Source organism: Ursus maritimus, unplaced genomic scaffold (assembly GCF_017311325.1).
Source record: "Ursus maritimus isolate PB19 unplaced genomic scaffold, ASM1731132v1 scaffold_7, whole genome shotgun sequence".
Taxonomy (NCBI): domain Eukaryota; kingdom Metazoa; phylum Chordata; class Mammalia; order Carnivora; family Ursidae; genus Ursus; species Ursus maritimus.
The window spans coordinates 79,396,106-79,416,374 of record NW_024426885.1 but is presented as its reverse complement, the minus strand read 5'-3'; the positions used below and the strand labels follow the sequence as shown (position 1 = coordinate 79,416,374).

General features: G+C 42.5%; 1 protein-coding gene across 10 annotated transcripts in view; it reads left to right on the top strand.

Moving 5' to 3' along the window:
- Positions 1-20,269, top strand: part of RNLS (renalase, FAD dependent amine oxidase) — a 276,406-nt gene that overhangs the window by 242,442 nt on the left and 13,695 nt on the right. For 3 of the 10 annotated variants that reach the window (XM_040624703.1, XM_040624696.1, XM_040624699.1), the window contains 2 exons: positions 11,442-11,560; positions 12,457-12,962. In XM_040624703.1, coding sequence (XP_040480637.1) covers positions 11,442-11,560; positions 12,457-12,603 — 266 coding nt within the window. In that variant the 3' untranslated portion in view covers positions 12,604-12,962. Of the gene's footprint in view, positions 1-2,478; positions 3,422-5,150; positions 5,235-6,829; positions 8,536-11,441; positions 11,561-12,065; positions 12,963-13,150; positions 13,382-20,269 lie in introns of those variants that run through there. The other 7 variants (XM_040624698.1, XM_040624701.1, XM_040624700.1 and 4 more) reach the window with 7 other exon arrangements.

The following is a 20,269-nucleotide window of genomic DNA, read 5'->3' as shown; positions in this document are numbered from 1 at the left end:
AGCACAACAAAGAAACGGGTTTATGAAATCACCATTAAATATAATAGAACACTGGAGAGATGTGTCGAACAGAGGCAAGAGGACAGAATGCATAAGAACCAATTAACCATGTACCGTCTCTGCAGGAAAGCACCCAGTTGCTGATGAAGCTCTTTATGAAGACGAAGGAATGGAACATAGGATGATATGGGGCTGAAAGCCTCAAACACCAGTGGCCACAAGAAATGCAATTTTTTTAAGGAAATACACCTAAAAATAGACTAAGTGGAATAATCAGCCCTCCCATTTGTCATTATTAGCCCAGTTCTCAGTATCGCTTATCCTAAATAATACACAACGTATGGTTAAGAAATAACCCGTACCATCACTTGTCTTAATAACACGGCAAATACATTCCATATGCGTAGGACCTCGGGCTGTGCCACAAACATCTGAACACAGAGAGTGGACTGTTCGAAGAGAGAATTTTTAAAAGATACAGACATAAATTGGCTAGGTCACCCAGAAGAATGGGTTTCTTTCCTCCCTGACACCTAGAACTTTCTAGAATGCATTCCCCGTGTCCCAGGAAAGAAAGTCATTTAAAGGAGTATTTAGACTTTATGCCTGTGGAGACTCACTGCCGCTTTGACGTGAACTGGAAACATCGTGGACTGTGTCACTATGGTCCCAGTTTTTAAAATAAAGACAAATGTCTGTATGTGCTATCATGCACATGCGTGCACACACACGTTCACATGTACATGCTGGTCTAGTTCTACCTTACACACTTTTCGGGGTGTTCTTCACAGTACCATTTTATGAGGCGAGGAGGAATTGTCTGGGTAGGAAACCGTCTTTACTTGCTGTTTGAAATTCGGGCTGCGTCCGATGCTTCGGGTGCCTTTGCCTGGGAGGCTACAATAACTGGGCCACAGGCAGCGAATCCCGCTTTCTGGACGTCAGAGAAAGGCGCATAGGCACCCGGCGGGTTGTCTCCTGCACAGTGCTAGTGATGGGGACCTGAGTTAGAATGGGCAGGTGTCGAGGGCGAGGACACAGAAGGAGGTAAATAACAGGATGATTCCGGAGGTCCAGGAACACTTAGAGACTGAAACACTAAAGAACATTATCATCATAGAGGGAAAATAAAGTTCCTCCACGTTTAAAGGCCACTCGAACACGGAGAATTTAAAACTTTCAAAAGTTTGCATCTGTTTTTTGGTGGGCCCACGTGCACACATCCTTCAAGCAAACATTTATTCAACACCAGCTGCGTACGATGGAGTAGGAGATGCAGGGAATATGAAAATGAAAAAAAAAAACCCTCAAACAAAACAAAACCACCCTCACAGCTCACTGTTTCTGAGGACTTAACAAGGCTTTTAAATAACAAATATTTCTCACCAAATTGCAATTTGGTGAGTTAAGTGTAGAAGAATCAGCAACATTTTATGGCATTTTCATTAGTCCCCAAAGGGACTTGAAAAAAAAAAGGGATAGAAACATTACATTTTTAATTTGGCCCATAGAACACATTTTTTTTTTCCTCAAGAAAAAAAAGTGCTGAGGGGTTGATAATATTTTTCACCCCTGACCCATCACTGAAGTCTCATCCTTTCAGAGTGCTGGGCTGGATCCCCATCTATAAAGATGTAAACAGACGTTTCCACTAACATGAGCACAAGCCCTGGTCTCTCGTCTGTTTGTTTACATTTCTCCCTATTTTTGTAAACAGGCGTATGATAGATGCTTCAAACCAGTGCCTTGGGGACGTGGTAGGAATGGGGAAATACATCCGTAGAATCAACACAGGCCACATTTTCTCTCTAGCCTCATGCAGTTTGAAGGTAGGCATTTACTGTGCATTCGATGAAGCCTTTTGCCCGCAAGTCGGATTTTTCTCTACAGCCTTATGTTTCCTACCTGAGTAGAGTATCTGCAGATGAACAGAGGAGGGATGTGGTACCCCAGATTCTAGTTCTACCTAGATGAATGTTTGGATGGAAGAGGGATTGCCCAAGTATCTGGGAAATGAGTCGTACACAAGATTTTATTCCATTTTTTTTAATTACTCATCCACTCACCAAGTCCAAACCAAGGTTATGCAGTGTTACCTGAGATTACTGGTGGTTTCTCAAAGCCGCCCTCTGCTCCCCCGCCTCCCACCCCCTTTATGGAAAGCATTCCTCGGGCTGAGCATCTCAGCGCTCTGAACCACAGCTAGCACCTCGCCCCACAGCAGCGGTTCCACGTGTTTTTATTTCATGGACCAGTAAAATCCCTCTAAATGAACCAGTATAGTAATGTTATCTTTGCATCCTGCAGTTAAGAATTTAAAAAGCAAAAACACGGCCACTAGAATTTAATGGAACGAATAACCAAAAAAAAAAAAAATAGTAAAGATATAACCTCATACATAACCAGTTTATAAATAGAATACATTTCGCTCTGTGAAAAAGCTCATAATTCTCCTTATTTTTTCTCTTCTTGCCATAGATGGACTTTTGGGAACCACTACCTTCAAGCTTTGCATCGGGGCCATAAAAGAATAAGTTAACCAAATATTCAGTTTCTGCTGTTTATGTACCATGGCATGGGCTCAAGTTTGTACTGGCTGCAGAGCAGAGGAAGGGAGGAAATGTATGACCCAGCCCCAGACCTACCGTCTCAGCCTTTCTAGCTGTTCGTATTGCTAGTGTGGCCAGTACCTCAGAAGGAGACTCTTCCTGAGAGTTCGCCCCAGTCAAGTTAGTGTGCGACCAGGAGACAGTACCTTTCCCTGCGCTCCAGGAACAATGGGAGGCAAGAGTCACCCTCCAACACTGGAATTGTTAGAAATCAATTTTTAAAAAATTCAGTGTGATTATCAAAAACACAAGGGGGGGCTAACACATCTCCATTTGTCCAGACTCAGGCACACCCAAGTCCAATTAACGTGACCCTCAGGAATGTAAGGCAACATAAGAAAGCCATAAAATTACTCAGTCTTTTATAGCACCTGGGTTGTTTTGTTTTGTTTTTAATGTGAATTATTTCAACTGTAAATGAGAACGAGGAAATCAGTGTCATGGGAAATAGTATTGGTTTCGGACATGTTAATGGTTTCAAGTGATCCGGGTAAATTTCCTCACAAGCAAAGAGGAAAGCTTAGCAAATAGGAAGATCTGAAGAAAAAACCCGAAAATCTCCAGAGGTGCCTTTCTTCAGGGCCGACAGTGGTTGTCACGGCAGCTTTAACAACTGTTGGGTTTTCCGCCTTGGTCAGCTCTTCAGCAAACCTGTCAGTGCTGATGAAGAAATCACAAAGACATTTTCCCCTCAGTGAAATGATGAATCGATGAAGAAGGCTACATCCTGGATACTTTAAATTTAGATCAAAATGGTGTCTTTTAGGGGGTCTGGGTGGCTCAGTCAGTTAAGCTTCTGCCTTCGGCTCAGGTCATGATCCCCGGGTCCTGGGATCGAGTCTTGCGTCAGGCTCCCTGCCAGTGGAGAGTCTGCTTCTCCCTCTGCCCCACCTCCCCTTGTGCTCTCTCTCACTCTCAAATAAATAAATAAATTTAAAAAAATTCTGATAAGGGCGCCTGGGTGGCTTAGTTGGTTAAGCGTGTGCCTTCGGCTCAGGTCAGGATCCCAGGGTCCTAGGATCCAGCCCCGCATTGGGCTCCCTGCTCAGCGGGGAGTCTGCTTCTCCCTCTCCCTCTGCTGCTCCCCCTGCTTCTGCTCTCTCTTTCACTGTCTCTCACAAATAAATAAATAAAATCTTTTTAAAAATGGTCTTTTAGGAGCAACGGTTCCCCAGGCCCTCTGTCTTAGAGGAAGAAGTGTAAGCCCCAGACTTCAGGCTACAGAGGTGTCAGCAGATGCAGAGGGGGGACGTCCGTTGTGCTGGTCACTTTACTATGATGCGTATTGTTTGTGTGAGTGCTCCAGTCAGAGTTCCATAGGTTTCGAATTGTCTGCTCCAACCCTACTTTTCCCACGAGCCCTGATAGTTACAATGCTCAATTTTGTAGTACTGTGGCCGGAGCCAAGACACCTGCCTTATTTTCACAGGGCAGTCTAAGCCCCCATGTGACCCATGGAGGGACATTAAGAATTAAGGGCTGGGGATGGTTATTAGAAGGTTATTAGAAGAAATGAGAAGTGGGCATCCTGCATCATCTAGAGGAAATGACTTCTGATGTGCTTTTAATTCTTGGCTCTGAAACATGTCTGGTTTGGACAAAGGCAATGCATCAGACTCTCCTGGCTTCATGAGAAAAGAGGAAAAAAAAACAGTGAAGACTAATTAATTCGCTTATTTATAATTACATGGTTGCTCCGCAGGCTTCGAATCCAGGATAGATTTATAGGATTTCTCTCGAGTGCCAACTCCGATTGACTGGTAGCGATTTGCCTGAAGCCATCAGGTGGGGAGGACGCTCCCGCCATGTCCAGGCTCGGTGGGAAAGAATGCCACAATCCATTAGTGACATTTGTCCAGAGATGCGGCACCGGTGTCACCCCGATTGCAGGGGTGAGGAGACAAATGGGCTGGGAAGACAACCACGTGTGGTCCTGGAATCCATACGTTGACCTTTGGAAAAGAACAAATCCATTCTCCAATAATGAGTCTGTCTCTGTCGGTTCTCCTGAGACTGCTCCTTTGGGTGAACTGAGAACACAGAGGGTTTAAACCAGCAACACTGAAGACACTGGTATAGGGACCCCAAGACGCTGTGACCAGAAAAGGCCCTGCTTCAAGGATCCCGCCCCTCATTATCTTTGGACTTGTTACGCATTTACTCATATTAAGTACTCGTCATACTTCACCCCTTCCCCCATTTTTTAAATTAGTTTCAGGGGTAGAATTTAGTGATTCATCAGTTGTATACAATACCAGTGCTCATTCCATCCAGTGCCCTCCTTAATTCCCACCACCCCGCCCCCTTACCCCATTTTATATTTGCCATATTTCATTGCTTGTGATATGCCACGGAGTCGGTATACACCAAGACAGTGAGGAGGTTGTTTTCACACATGTGAACTCGGCTATTTGCAGTGATTTAACAGTGGGACCACCACTGTAACCCCTTGATATTTTAATTAACAGATTATTTGAAGACCATTTGAGAAAAGAGTATGAGTCCTGGTTGCTGTCTGAAAACCTTTCTTTCCCACCACAGAGAAAGTGCATGACCGGAAGTTGCAAGACAGCTATCAGTGGCTCAGAGAAAATGCCAGAAAGTACGATTCTGTGGAGCATTCATGTAAGAAATGATCTAGGAGGCACAGAGGACAGACTGTGATGTGGGGAGGAGCATGGATGTGGACAACTCGGAGTTAGAGTGGAGGAGTCACGCTACATATGTGAAGACATTTTTGGAAAGGCTTAACCAGTATTCCTCTTTTATTTCCTTTCTAGTTTTGCAAAACAACTACTTGTAGATAAGTTCAAGAGAACTATTCTAGTAAATATAAAGCTTTGTGTCACGTTACCACCTTTTTTCTTCCTCATTGGTCCATAAAATATTGGTGCCTCTTCCAGTTGACCATGCCTTAGATTCAATGAAATCATCCATGACAAGTGAGGAAATGCAGTAGCAAGAAGCTAATTGTTGAAATGTTGTCCGCATTTTCTTATCAGGTTGGTTGTGCTTCTAGGATTAAAATTGGTGAGACCTCAGTTCTTGTTGCGCCCACGTGGACATGACTTAGTGCTGTATTTCAGAAAGGTTGGTGTTAAGGAACCAAGTCATGGGCTAGACAGCCAACTAGAATGGATTGACCTAAAATATAGCCATGCTTGAGGCCACAGAGCGAGATCGTTCTGCTTGTGTAGATACCTGACAGCCCGAGGACGAGCTTTTGCGGTCAGCTTAGGTATGCACGTCGCCAAGTGTGTCACTGGATTATTTCTTGCTAATTATCACCTTCACTTTCTTGATAATCCCCATTTTGAAGTCACTATTAGCCTTCTTGTCTGCTCCTCTCTCTTGTCATCTTTAATTTCGGTCTCACACCCACGGAACTCCTTGTGTGTATTTTTACAGCTAATAATCACGAAACAAAGAACCTGCTAGGTTAAACCATATAAAGATGGACAGTACTTAGCATTTCTGACCTACAGAATCAGCAGCTTTGTGTGGTTCCTCTTCATACATGACACACGAGATGTTCACATAAAACAGTTCACAGTCTGAGATGAGAGGACGGCCCTGCATTCGTCGCTATTGAGAGCATTCTAAATACAGTATCTTTTCCATTTGCCTTCCTGCCAGCTCGGTGGGAGCCTCTGAATAACACTTTTCATGTAGATGGTTCCTTATAAAGACCTTCATTTGATCAACTATGTGTAAAGTATTGTCTTTTTTTTTTTTAACTCAATGAACATTCACTGCACACTTCATAGAGGCTAGACACCATCCCCAGCCTTGGATATAAGGACTGGTGCAGCCCAGCCCCTGCTCCTCAAAACATGCAGTCTAGGAAGGGAGACGAATCTGGACATAATTACAGTGCAAAATAACAAGTAACATCACAGATAAAATAACACGCTGTAAAGGTGCTTAACCCTGCCCGGCAGAGCAAGAAGACCTTAGTGCAGGTGACATTGTGCTGCTTCTAGAAGGCTGAGCCATTTCCTTGGCAGCAAAGAGAGGGAATGGTACAACACCCCCCCGCAGGACAGTTGGTTCAAAGCCCCAGAAACATGACAAAGAAAAGCGTGTTTGAAGCAGCTCTTTGTGAATGTAGACAGGACATGTGGCAATGGTGAGCGAAAGGACAAGACAGGAGGCTTGAGTAAGACTTGGTCTTGGAAGGTCTTCCTTGTGGAGTGAGGAGTTTCTCTTTCATTCTGCAGGTGGAGGGAAGGCCAGAGACACATTCACATGGGATGAAACCACTTGGAAATAAAACTGCTTTTTCTGCTTCAAATGGATACGTCTAGCCCAGTCATCACCTAAGCAGAGAGAAACATCGCAATAGCGACCCCAGAGCATCAGTGAGGGCAGCAAGAGGTTTTTCTGACCAGCCCTGGTGCACATGTGGGCTGATGCCATCTGGATTTCCAAAGGGGTGGCTCAGCCCTGACATCTCTCCTAAACACAGTCACTGAGCTGTGGTTCCTTACTGTGGCTGGAGGCAAAGCCAAAGGCTGCATTACTGCGAGACATCGTGGCTTTGGCAATGGAGGGCTCCCTGGCTGCCGCGCTCTCTCCTTCACTCACGGGGAAGGAGCTTGCCAGCACACACTTCGTGGTTCATATTCTCCTCACTGGGTCATTGCAGAGGGGCGATTACACCTAAATGCAGTTAAGATTGATTTCCTTCCCAAACTGCAGACTGGCTAATCAGCGTCCGGTCTTCCAGCCACGTGACCTGGCATCTGGCATTTAGGAGTCACCAAATGGAATTACACAGCACCAATCGTCAGCTCACCCTGGGCAGAACGTTCTCCCTTCAGCTCCCTCCTGCTCAATACTTGTTAATGTGCAGTAGTGTTATGGTTTATCTGTACAGGGATATCAACAGGACTGTATCAGAACTTGACCACAAATGGAGATTTATGTGTGTGTATGTGTGTAAATTATACACACACACACATATGTATATATGAATACATATGAATGAGTTATCCCATTTATGTGATTTTCTAGGTGCATTAAGCTAAGAGACCACCAAACATTTTTGTTTTGTTTTAAAAATTATACATATATATGTACATGCATTATTTTGTATTATACACATGTGCATAAGTGTATATGTATATGCATGAGTTACCCTGTTTATATGAATTTTCCAGATGCATAAAACTATGAGTGATTATCAAACATTTTTTTGTTTTGTTTCCACCAAGTCTTCATGGAAATGTTTCTGAAAGTGTCAGAAGGGTGAGTTCTAGAGTCTGTGTGCTCTGTTGGAAACTCTGTTTCTTCACCTCCTAGCTCTCTGTCCTTGGGCAGGTGACAATCTTTCTGATTTGCAGTGTTCTCCTCTATAAAATGAGAATAGTGGCAACGCCTCATAGGATGGCTGTGTTCATTAAATGGGTACACATGTAAAGCATTTGTATGCAGCGAACATTCAAGAAATGCTAACAAGTAATACTTTATGCATATTAGAACTGGTTCTTGAATATTGGGGCCATCATCATGAGCATTGACGATTGCAGGAAAACAGAGCTGGCACCCTCACGGCCTATTAAGAGTCAGAAAATGATTCGCCCCTCAACTCAATGGCGCCAGACTGCCAAGCTTCCACCCAGTCTTGTCTGGGTTTTGAATGTTTATATAGCATCCCTTGTTTTCAGACTATCAGCTATCACACTCTGAAATCATTAATATGTATAAGAACCTAACAGTTTTATTCTTCCCTTAGTGTTTCACTGGCAAATCAAATAATCCAACCTGTTTAAATTCTACCCAAAGTAGGAATTTAGAGGCACTTGGGTGAATCAGTCAGTTAAGCATCCGACCCCTGATTTCGGCTCAGGTCATGATCTCAGGGTCAAGCCTCTCATCGGGCTCCATGCTGATTGTGGAGCCTTCTTGTCCCTCTCCCTCCCTCTGCTCCACCCCCTTGCACAAGCGCTCTCTCAAATAAATAAATAAATAAACAAAAAATAAAAGAAATCTTTAAAAAATTAAAATAAAGGGGAAATGTAAATGCTCTGACAGAACACCCAAGTCTGTGCTTCAGTGTCCAAACTCTGTGCAGTCTGTTTTAGCCACTCAAGGAACTTGTCAGCCAGTTTCAAGATTATTAGCTATGGAAAGACAAATGCTGCATGAGCTCACTTCTATGCAGAATCTAAACTAGTCAGACTCACAGAAGCAGAAAGTAGAACCGTGAAGGCTAGGAGCTGGTGGGAGGGGGAAATGAGATGTTGGTCCAAGGTACGATGTTTTGGTTACACAGGGTGAGTCCGTCCCGGGGATCTAATGTGCAGCAACATGACTTAGTTACCAATACTGTACTGTGTACTTGAAATTTGCTAAGACGATAGATCATAAAATGATTCACCAGAAAGAAGGGAGGGAGGGAGGAAATGAAGGGAAGGGAAAGGCAAAGGGGAACGGGAAGGGAAAGGGAAAGGGAAAGGGAAAGGGAAAGGGAAAGGGAAAGGGAAGGAAGGGAAGGGAACAGAAGGGAAGGGTAAGGAAAGGAAAAGGAAAGGAAGGAAAAATGGTAACAATGTGAGCTGATGGATATATTTGTTAGCTTTATTATGATGATGATTTTACAATGTACACATATGTATATCAAAACATCAAGTTGTACACCATAAATATACACACTTTTTATTTGTCAATTATACTTCATAAAGCTGGGTAAAAAGTTAAATTGCAGTTGAACATAATAAAACTATGGCATAATTTTTCAGTAGGCTCCAGGTGTGGAGTCTTAGGCCGGGCTTGATCTCAAGACCCTGGGATCAAGACCTGAGCTGAGATCAAGAGTTGGACACTTAACCGACTGAACCACCCAGGCGCCCCCTATGGTGTAACTTTTAAAGAAGATGATTTGCAGAGTGTATGAAAGATGCTGCTGCTACCAAGTGACCTCCAGAAAAATGAGAGGATGCTCTTAAAATGTAACATCTGTATCTGAGCGACACAGGACTTTAAACATCCCTATCTTTAGCGATTCAACAGAGAAATAATTGTAACTAACCTCCTTTTTAAAGCCAAATATGGCTTAGAAATAAAAAAATCTATGCAACTTGTTCTGGTGTTAAAAAATCGTCCAAGCAGGTACTACTAACTCAGCCTATCTAGGACCGAATCTCAGCCCTATAATCCCAATAACATTTGATACATTTCTTGATTGTGACGGGAGGGTAATTTTTAAATGGACAAATCCTCATGGGCCTTAGCCTATTATTTTCCATGAAAACATTGTATAAGAGACAAGAACTCCTGCGTTGTAGTCTCTATGAATGGCATCCCTTGAAGTTGTGCAGGGAAGCAACCCCACGTGAGATTGACTTTTTTTTTTTAATAAAGGAAGTGACCTTATTTATTTATTTTTTAAGTAAACTCTACTCCCAACTTGAGGCTCGAACTCATGATCCTGAGATCAAGAATTGCATGGTCTACCAACTGAGCCCCAAGATTGCCTTTATAATAAGTTTGTGTATAATAAGTTTTCTTAGGGGTTTTTGGTGCTCCAGGAGCCAAACTGTCTCAGTGTCCAAGATAACTATGTTCACACACCACTGTCACCCCGTCATTCTTCTGGCTGTGATGGCTTATTAGCAACATCTATCCCAATTTTGAGAATATTTTTCTCCAGGAAATAACCTCTATGCCTTTTTTAGCATTGCAAATTTTATAAATCTGGTTCTATAAAATAAAATAAATCTTCAGCTAATTCTCTCTCCTTTGGCTCATAAGTAGTAAATTCCTTTTTTTATTTTAGTTATAAAAAAAGATTTATTTACTTATATTAGAGAGAGAGAGAGCATGCAAGTCAGGGCAGGGGCAGAGAGAGAGAATCTCAAGCAGACTGCCTGCTCAGTGCTGAGCCCCATGTGGGGGCTCGATCTCACCACCCTGAGATCACAACCTGAGCCGAAACTGAGAGTCAGGCACCCAACTGACTGAGCCACCTAGACGCCCCTTGTAAGTAGTAAATTACACATTTTTAATAGACCTTTGTTTATAAGTATTACACATTTTAATTCTGAAACACTAAATGGCTCTTATCTTACCTCTCAGCCATGTCCCTTCCTCTGATTAGCCCCTTCCTCTACCACACACACATACACACTATGTGATCAACCCCACAGTTCCGAAAACACACTTTGTTCTCTCTTGCCCATGGACTTTGGGGCCTTTATGCTTGCTGCTCATTCTCTTTGGAAAGCCCTATCCCTGTTTCGTCAACTCCTATGCGTCCATCAGAACTCAAGTGAAATGACCCATCCTCTTCCCTTTGAAGGCTTCTGTATCCAGGTGTGCTGGGTTGGACACCTCCCCAGTGTTCCCATAGCGCCCTCTTATTCACCCTGTCTTAGCCCTTAGACGCTGTCTTATGCCCACACTCTGTGTTGAACTGGAAACTCCTTAAGGATACAGTCCTTATCCCTTTTCTGTTTCCCTTGTCTAGCACGTAGAAAGGACTCCATCATTGGTAAATGATTTCATGAATATCATTTCCCCCTTATAAAAAAAATGAAACAAAACAAAACACTGTATTTCCAACTAATTGAGCCTATCACGGCCTACTAATTTTTAAGTTCAACAACTTCTGATAAGTTTATCAACTAACTGAAAATGTCAACATTTGAGAAAGTCAGCGTGAATACTTGGGTGAGGGGAGGGGCTTAGGGGTCTCGGTTTTGTGAGACCTGGTGATTTCTCCACAGAAAGAGCTCTTCCCCAGGTGGGTGTTGACATCACAGCACAAGAGGGCCGAGAACGTCAACCACAGTGCTTTTGTGTTGTTTATTTTTTTTTTAACCTTTTCAGGTTACAGAGGCTGCTGCCCACTCTCATGGCCAGTTGACTCTGCATCCCAAACCGTTCCTTGTGTGTGGAGGGGACGCATTCACCGAGTCCAACTTCGATGGCTGCATCACTTCTGCACGGTGTGTTCTAGAAGCTTTAAAGAACCATATTTAGTAACTGTATCTTGTCCTCTGTGTGAGCTTCAGGTTTTTGCTTCCACAAGTTTCTGTTATTGATTATTTTGTTTTCCATTTTGTTGAGAGAAATTACTGGAAAATTTTTCATATGGAGTATAAAATCGATTTTATAATTTTGACAGTTACCACCCATGCTAGAATGAAAATTCCTTGTACCGTGCACCTTTCGCGGTGTTTCTGAATTGCCATGACTACTCCTCGTTAGAGGAAAATAGTGCTTAAGAATAACAAATGACCCTCACAAAAAAGCAGGTCCAATCAAAGTAACAGTTCACGTTCCAAAGCCTTTATTCTCTTGAAAATTTCCATTCCAAATAAAGAATAATTATTATTCAATCCTCATTTTTAATCTTCAAGTATATCCTTGATTCCGTGTTTTTGCCAGTTGCTGAATGGCAAGATTCCCCCAGACTGTGGCTAACAGAGTATAATTTTTGTCTCTCTCTAGTTATTAAATGATCCTGAATCATAGGTCATAGATGTCATGATTTCTAGGACTATGGTTTGGAGGGCAATTGACTGACAAAGAAACCCCCTCTTCAAGTTTTCACATAATAACCAGAATGCAACTTGACTCTCCAAGTCATATCATAGTTTTTAACCTTAAAAAAAATATTCAGTCCTCACATGAAAGGTAAAAATTAAATAGAAGCTGAGAGAAAATATGTCGATCTTTACCTCTTGCTCTATCCAATGGCTGGTGCTCTTACCTTCGTGTGGTCTCTGGGATGTGCTGTGGCATTTAGACTGTGTTGAGTCTACTGAATTTAATACAACAAGAAAATTTACTGAACTGGAAAATAGATGCACTTAAAATAGTTCAATATTTGCCAACTTAGTGGTTCAGCGTATCACCCACATGCTTCAGTGACCCACCTGCTTCCCATCACTCGCTGGCTGGACAGAAATGGATCCCCGCCTTCGAAACCAGCTCCCTGTTGCCAAAGGAAAAGGGAACTGCATGTGATTTCTGGTTGATGAGATGACCGATATTGAAATTTCTTTCATCATTTTGGCCCGTATTTGATTAACATTTGTCTTCCTTTGGGTTTTACCCTCGAAGCATGGCAGAAAAGACATTCAGATGTGCTAACTATCTTGTGTTTACCTAATGCCAATCTGGAGCTATTGGACTGAGCACCTCCTTAAGCCTTAAGAACAATTGTTCTATTCGTCTCCTGAGCCCCCAACCTCCGAAGAAAAGAGCAGAGAAGGGCTTGTGAAGAGGGGTGAATGACTTAGAGAAAAGATTCGTCTAAGTCGTTACTGATGACTTGTAATATCTACTCCTTCTAATTTCCTAATAATTCCGCATCTGTTTTGAGAAATAAATCTGTGGCATGTACGGGAAAAGACTCAAGTCTGCTTACTGTGTAGATCGTCGTTACTTTGCTATTTGAGTCGTTCTGAAAACTCATTTTACGTGTCGATCCATCTCCTGGAGGAAAAGGCCAATTTCCTGCGGCTCGAATAAGAAAATAAAATGTATCCACTGTCTGTGTTCTATATTTTTGTTCACCTCTCTCCCTTCAGAAACTGAAACGGGTAGAGAAATATCTTGTGATGGAAGCCATCCCGGAGGGCCAGGAAACTCCATGGCCAGGATGCCCTGAAAGGCCCAGGGCGAGGGCGTCCGGTGCCCCTGGGAAGGAGGCGTCGGCCGCCTTTGGAGCAGTTGCCGAGGGGGATGTATGTCAGCCTGCAGGACCACACAGCTCCGTGGTATTTCCAGACAAGAACTCTTATTAAATCAAGCCAGCCAAGGAAAGCTGCTCTGTTTTGAAAGGAGCCTATTTAAGTGAGAAACGGCTGGAGCAGTGGGGTGATTTAATACTTGTTAGCTGATAAATATAGGCTTCGCCAGAATAAAACTTTATGATGCAGTGTTGAAAAGCTTAATTACTAAACCGTCTATGCGGATCTTTCTTGCCCAGGCAGCAAGGGTGGCAAATTATAGCAGTGGAATAGTATTTTTCACCTTTGGGCATTTCTGAAGGGGAGAAGTATGTCTAAAAACATCGAGAAAGCAGTAATAATCCCAGACCAGATATTACTGAGGGAAAAAAAAACACTTCCTTGAGTCACCAAGCCTTCTGTGCAAAATGCCATCATCCCCACCCCCCACCTACCCACTACGTTGTTAAGTAAAACGAACAAGGTCAATTTTACATTTATCTGGTATTTTATACTCATCCAAGTACACACATACACATGTATAAAGCGTATACTCGCGTATGTATATGTATACTTACTTGGGAGAGTATATACTTTATATATGACATACATAACGATATGGCGGAAGAGGAGTCCGTGCGTCCGTGACCCATTTCTATTTACAGGGCAGCCCACTGCTGCCAGATGAACGTGGTCACCAAAGCTGAACTGAATATTCGTTGGAGGTACAGTCCCCACCATGCGGCTCTCTCGTGAGGCTTCTAACACTAACGCTGGTGTGATAGATACAGGCATCTGATAGGGAATAAAGTCTCCATAAGTCTTGGCTAAATGATGGATCTTGCCGTGATCTTCATTAGCTGGCTTATTTCCTTCCTCGGGGGTCGCTCGCCCTGACAGATAGCTGCATCCTGGCAATGCTGAGCTCCAGCACAGGCGCGGTTGGCCGAGCGTACACACCCCTGCGTGCCAGTCCTTCCCTCTGTGAACCTGTCGGGCTCGTCATTCAAGGTGTCCTTCTCCTGCCCTCTGTCCGTTCTCCCCTTCTGCTTTTTCTCCTGCTTCTTCCTCTGTGTCCAATCCTCCATTCTCAGAAACCTGGAATCCAAGTGCTATCACATCAAGATTCATAGTATTTGTGATTCCTTTTGTGGAATCATAGTATTTGTGATTGTGTTTTAATATATCTTTTTTTTCCCCCACCCCTTAAAATTTAAAGCAGCCAATCTGGCTTTTTATTCGAAGTGATTAGACAGTCATTATTTTGATTTGCAGAAGTAATGCAAGATTTTAAAACTGGGTATAGCTTTCAGGGATCTTGGTGCTAATAACCTAAAAAAATGCGTGCAAAGCATGGTGCCAGGCTCTGTGCGTGGACACAATGGAGCGTCATTGGCCATGTCCACCTAAAGAGCCCAGTTAGGAGCAGACAAACCCTGTGGAGCGGGAGGGGGGTGAAGGTCCCCGTTGGTGTGATCGCAGGCAGTAGGTAAGATGCTCTAACTCAAGAAACTGGGGAATCCGAAGAGAGAGAACTAGGTTTTCTTGGGAGGGGATCCCGGAACAGATACATCCAACAATGTCCCTCCCTCCACACCATACCTGGGCTGACCCCTCTGATTCCACGCATCCAAACTGCGTATCGGTGTGGTCAAGACAAGTGAGAAGTGGAGAGGGCTCAGTGGAACGCAGAATGTGATCTCTGGAAAGAAGAAGAAGCCTCAGCAAACCTCACACTAGGCTGGGGCAGGACCGAGCTGCTGTGTTCCCGTCGGGAATGTGTTTGTGTTCCTGCCAGTACCGTCTGGCCAGGTAAGCCAGGGAAGGTGGAAGTGTGATATGTTCTTTGTTTCCTTCTCCACGGATGATGCTTATAATCCCCTTAAGAGGCTCGTCTGCATCAGATGAGCCTACTAGGGAGAAAGAGTCTCTAAGAGAGTATTAATTTAAAACACATGTAGAATCATAGAATCCGGGAATGTCTGAGTTTGGAGGGCTTGGAGACCATTTAGACCAGATCTTAGCCATCTTGGATTTTGAATCTTCATCAGAAAGTATAGAAGGCTATGGCTGTTCTCCTAATAAGGACGAAAATGCACATAGACACATAGAGTGTGCACACCATTTTAGAGCCTGCTGGCTAGCTGCCTGTTTTTGTAAATAAAGTTTTATTGGCACACAGCCTTGCCCATTCATTTGTATTGTCTGTGGCCGTTTTTGCATTACAACAGTAGAGATGAGTGATTGCAACAGAGACCATAGGGCCTGCAAAGCCTAGAATAGTTACTATCTGGTCCTTTAAGAAAAAACTTGCTGACTCCTGTTCTAGAGGGTTACAGGCCTCCGCAATCTATTTTTAGACACTCAGAGGTCTGTGGACCCCAGATTAAGAACCTCTAAATCTCAGCCCTATCACTTTATGTAAATACAGGCTTATCTTAGATCCACACATCTGGTCCATTGTTCCTTGATCCTTTGCCTTATTGTAAATCCTTTAAGGCAAGCTGTGTAGCTTTGCAGTTAAGAGTGCATCCTCTAGAGTTAAATAGATCTGTTTTAATCCAGCCTTTGCTCCTCATTGTGTGACTTTGAGGCAGTTAAATAACCTCACTGCCTGCTTCATCGTCTGAGAAACGAGTTCAAGGATTTAATCTCGTTTATCTCATAAGCTTGTTGTGAGGCATGAATATGCATACCACCTTAGCAGAGTCCTGGACATACAGTAAGTGCTTAATAAATGGTTAATAGCAATGATGAACGGGAGGATGAGGAAGAGGATGAGCAGATCCTCCTGGTGCCTCCGGGCTCCTGTGAAGGCCAGTTTTCTCTGCATTTACACAGGATGCTTGGGAAAGTTGATGGTAAGGCGAGCATGTGTGTTGATTGCAGATACGGTGAAACAGAAGCTTAAAGGCTCTAGGTTTCTTCCAACCTTCATGTAACAGAATGGTAGTGTCTACCTGAGACGAGCTATGGGCCACTTTCTCTTGTCCTGCTCCAGGTGGTATGCAGACACCTGTTGCTTGGGGGATAAGATGGTTTGCTCAGATGCGGTCCTTGAAAAGAAACCGGGGTAGGCCATTACGAGGAGTAGGGCAGGTGTAAAATGTAGGAGCATTTCTCTGCAACGAACGGTGTCTTCTCTTTTGCAAGCATGCGTGCAACAAACTGCATGCTTGGACAAGTTCCTTCAGATTATTTACTCTGAAACACTGAAAACTGGGAGCGAGTTATTTTCACATTCTTAACATGTTTGGCAAAGTCTGCAGATTCATTTCCTGTCCCTGGCCTTCATTTAAAAATGAAACTCAACTCCTGGTAAGTTCCATGACATGGTGGTGGGTTCCGTGACCTCTCAAATCCACCACCTACTAGATGTGTGATCTTGGACCAGTTTCTTATGTCTCTAAGCCTCAGGGTGTTCATCTGTAAAATGGAGATACTAATTTTACCTACCTTAGAGTTATTCTGAGGGTTATAGAATATCCACGTAAAGGGTTTAGCATGTGCTCTGCACCTAGAACGTGCTTGATAAATGTTAGCTGTTAGTATTACTATTATCATTAGTGAAATTTGACTTATGAAAATAATCCTCCCTTGGGGCGCCTGGGTGGCTCAGTCCCTTAAGCATCTGCCTTCATCTCAGTTCACGATCTCAGGGTTCTGGGATCGAGCCCTGCATCAGGCTCTCTGCTCAGCGGGGAGTCTGCTTCTCCCTCTGCCTCTGTGATCTCTCTCATTTTGCTCTCTCTCAAATAAATAAATTAAAATCTTAAAAAAAAAAGGAAAAGAAAATAATCCTCTCTCATAACCACCACTGCTTTTGTAGGTAGTATAGATGCTTTAGACCCCAGCTAGATGGGGCGTCTGGGTGACTCAGTCAGTTAGACCCCAGCTAGGAGGCCAGGTCAGTGTTTATAAAACTCACTAGGGACTATTTTCAGGTGCCACTGTAAGTTTGGGGGCAGAGTCATTTGTGTTCCGAAATCCTTGTTGGCTCTGGAGTGAGTGAATGAATAAACGCTCCTCATTAACATACGCGGCACCCTGTTTCCCGTGAGCCAATCGAATCTTCCCTCCCTTGTGATACCAACCACATGTATACTTACTCATAGCATCTACTTGCCACCCAAACCACAGGACCCACAAAAGCAGGGTCTGACGTATAGGAAGTACACAGCAAAAATCTGTTGATCCAGCAAATGAATGAATTCAACTAATTTTAACATTTCTTACTCTAATTTAGTAAGTACCAAAGCGAAACTTTGCTGATACAGAATGATCCCACAGAACACAAATGTACCAGCCTTGTCCACGATAGAGGAGAGAATCACAAGAGTACCTTCTCTCCACTCCCCCTACATCATTTCGCTTCAGAGTCAATAGGTGATCTGAGAAAGTTCCCACTTTGTGCTGCCTGCCAGTGTTTGGCAGGTCCTTATTTGGAGGGTGGAAAGATGTGGGAGCGCTGCTCTACCATTTGAAACTGCCTAATAAACACTTGTGCTTCGCTTCTCATCATTTTGCCTACTATTTAAAGGTTTCTGCCTGCGAAGCCAAAAATTTGAGCAAAGTAATGTGCCAGACTACCAAAGCCTGCTACGTCTGTTTTGTGCTGTCCTACCTGAAAAGCTGGAGACATATATATTTGAATTTATTAGAGCTACAGATAATTGAATTATCTGGAGAGGGAGGTTATGTGAATTTCAATGTAAATAATTATGAACCGGAAATCCCTTTTCTGCACCAACTTCTGCATTGCTGTCTTTCCAGAATGCTTGCTTCACTTTTTTCTTTTCTTACCTTTTTTTTTAGTGCCTATTCATAGCATATTGTGGTATATGGTATGCATAGCATATTAAAGTTGAGTAAATCTTGCAAAGCTTTAGAATTGGGATTTCATTAGAATATAGCAAGCTCCATGGGGACAAAGATATTTGTCTTTTTCCTTCACTATGGAATCCCCAGTATCCAGAATCAGGCGTGGCACATACTGAATGAATAATTTGAGAACATTCAGACCATCAGCAATTAGGAAGCTAGGTTATGCACCTAAAACATGTAGCAAAAGAAATGGGATAGGCTGGTGATGGGTATTAAGGAAGGCACGTACTGCATGGTGCACTGGGTGTTATACGCAAGTAATGAATCATCGAACTTTACATCAGAAACCAGGGATGTACTGTATGGTGACTAACATAATATAATAAAAAAAAGGAAAACAATTTCCAAATTCTGACAAGGTACAAAAAATGAGAATGAAAAAACTTTGAGTCTTTCTTATGGATATGTAAGCAAGTTCTATAAAGACAGGGATCATGTCTAAATTATCTAAAATGTTTCCCCAACACCTAGCACACAGTAGGTCACAGAGTAGATCTTGAATCTATTTTTGTTGAATAATTCAATGATTAAAAGAAGAAAATGTTTAAGTGAAAATGAGCACTGCGTTCTAAAAAAGCCAGGAGAAACTTCTAGAAAGACAGCATGCGCAAGGGTCCGTCTCTGTGTAGTTGGTGTGCTTGTGTGAGCACATTGCGTGCCAGAGTGGGCGAGTTGATGCTTTCCTCGTGCACATGGCAGCAAAATCTCCTGTGGTTTATTACCTACCAGCAATGGGCAATGAAGGTTTATTGGCTTATATTTTCATTTTCTTGGTATTCTTTTATTAGAATTGATTTAAAGGTGGCAAGAGTTAGACCTAGTGTAGTACTCACTTCTATCAGACGGTCACAACCTCTAACTCACACATTGTTTTAACCATTACAATAGGCCATGTTTATTACTCTTTGGAAAACAATCAAACTATTTGCTGCAAACCCAGGTTGTCAGAAAACAAAATGTTAATAGTACAGAGATCATTGTGGGGAAAAAAAATCAGCAAGTATTACTAAATTGAGAAAAATAAGTTCTGTGTAATAGAAAAGACCTAAGAGAATGTCCCTATAATTAGGAAATCCATTCATTCGATAATCCATGTTAATAGTTGCAATAATAAAAACCTTATAATTATTTCAACAGATGCTGAAAATTATGTCATAAAATTAACATATATTACTGGTAAAGGCTTATGATTAACTCAGAAAAGGGGGCCACTACCTTAGAGGGATAGACAACTCTAAAACCATAACAAACATCGCTATTAAGAACAAATCACTAGAACCATCCACATTAAATTGGAAAGAAGTCAAACTCCTCACATCAATGTTTTGAAATTTCTAGGAATGCATTAAGGCATGGAACACATTTTTTTAAATGTGAAAGTAGGGAAAGAGAGACAAAATAGGGGGCACCTGGGTGGCTCAGTCAGTTAAGCCTCCGACGCTTGGTTTCAGCCCAGGTCATGATCTCAGGGTCCTGAGATAGAGCCCCACCTCAGCTTAGGGCCCAGGGCAGAGTCTGCTTGTCCCTCTCGCTGTGCTCCTCCCCCTGCTCTCTCTCTCTCTCTCTTTCATAAATAAATAAAATCTTAAAAGAAAAAAAAATAGTTACAACTGCCATCAATATGATTATACTCCTAGAAAACTCAGGTGAACTAACTACTGGAATTAATAAGAAGTGGCCAGGGAGGCTGAAATACAAATATTCGAAGATGAATAACTTTTAATAGTATAACAATCAATGCAAATATGTCCTGTATGTATTTTTATTAACAACAAAAAAAGAATACAAAGGAATATCTCTGAGAAGATATATCCAGAATTTATACAAGGACATGTTTTCGAAATTTTGCCAAATGATATTTTTTAAACATTTGAATAAGTAGGAAGATATACCATGTCCGTGAAGGGGAATGGTAAATATTATTAATTTTTTCATTTTTATCTAATTAATTGCTGATTTAACATAATCACAATGGACATTTTTAACCCCCCAAAATTTCTAAAGTTCATCGAAAAAAATTAAAAGGTGAAAATAGCTAAAAGTTTATGAGCAAGAAGATAATAAAGGTGGGACTTATCAGCTACTAAGACATAT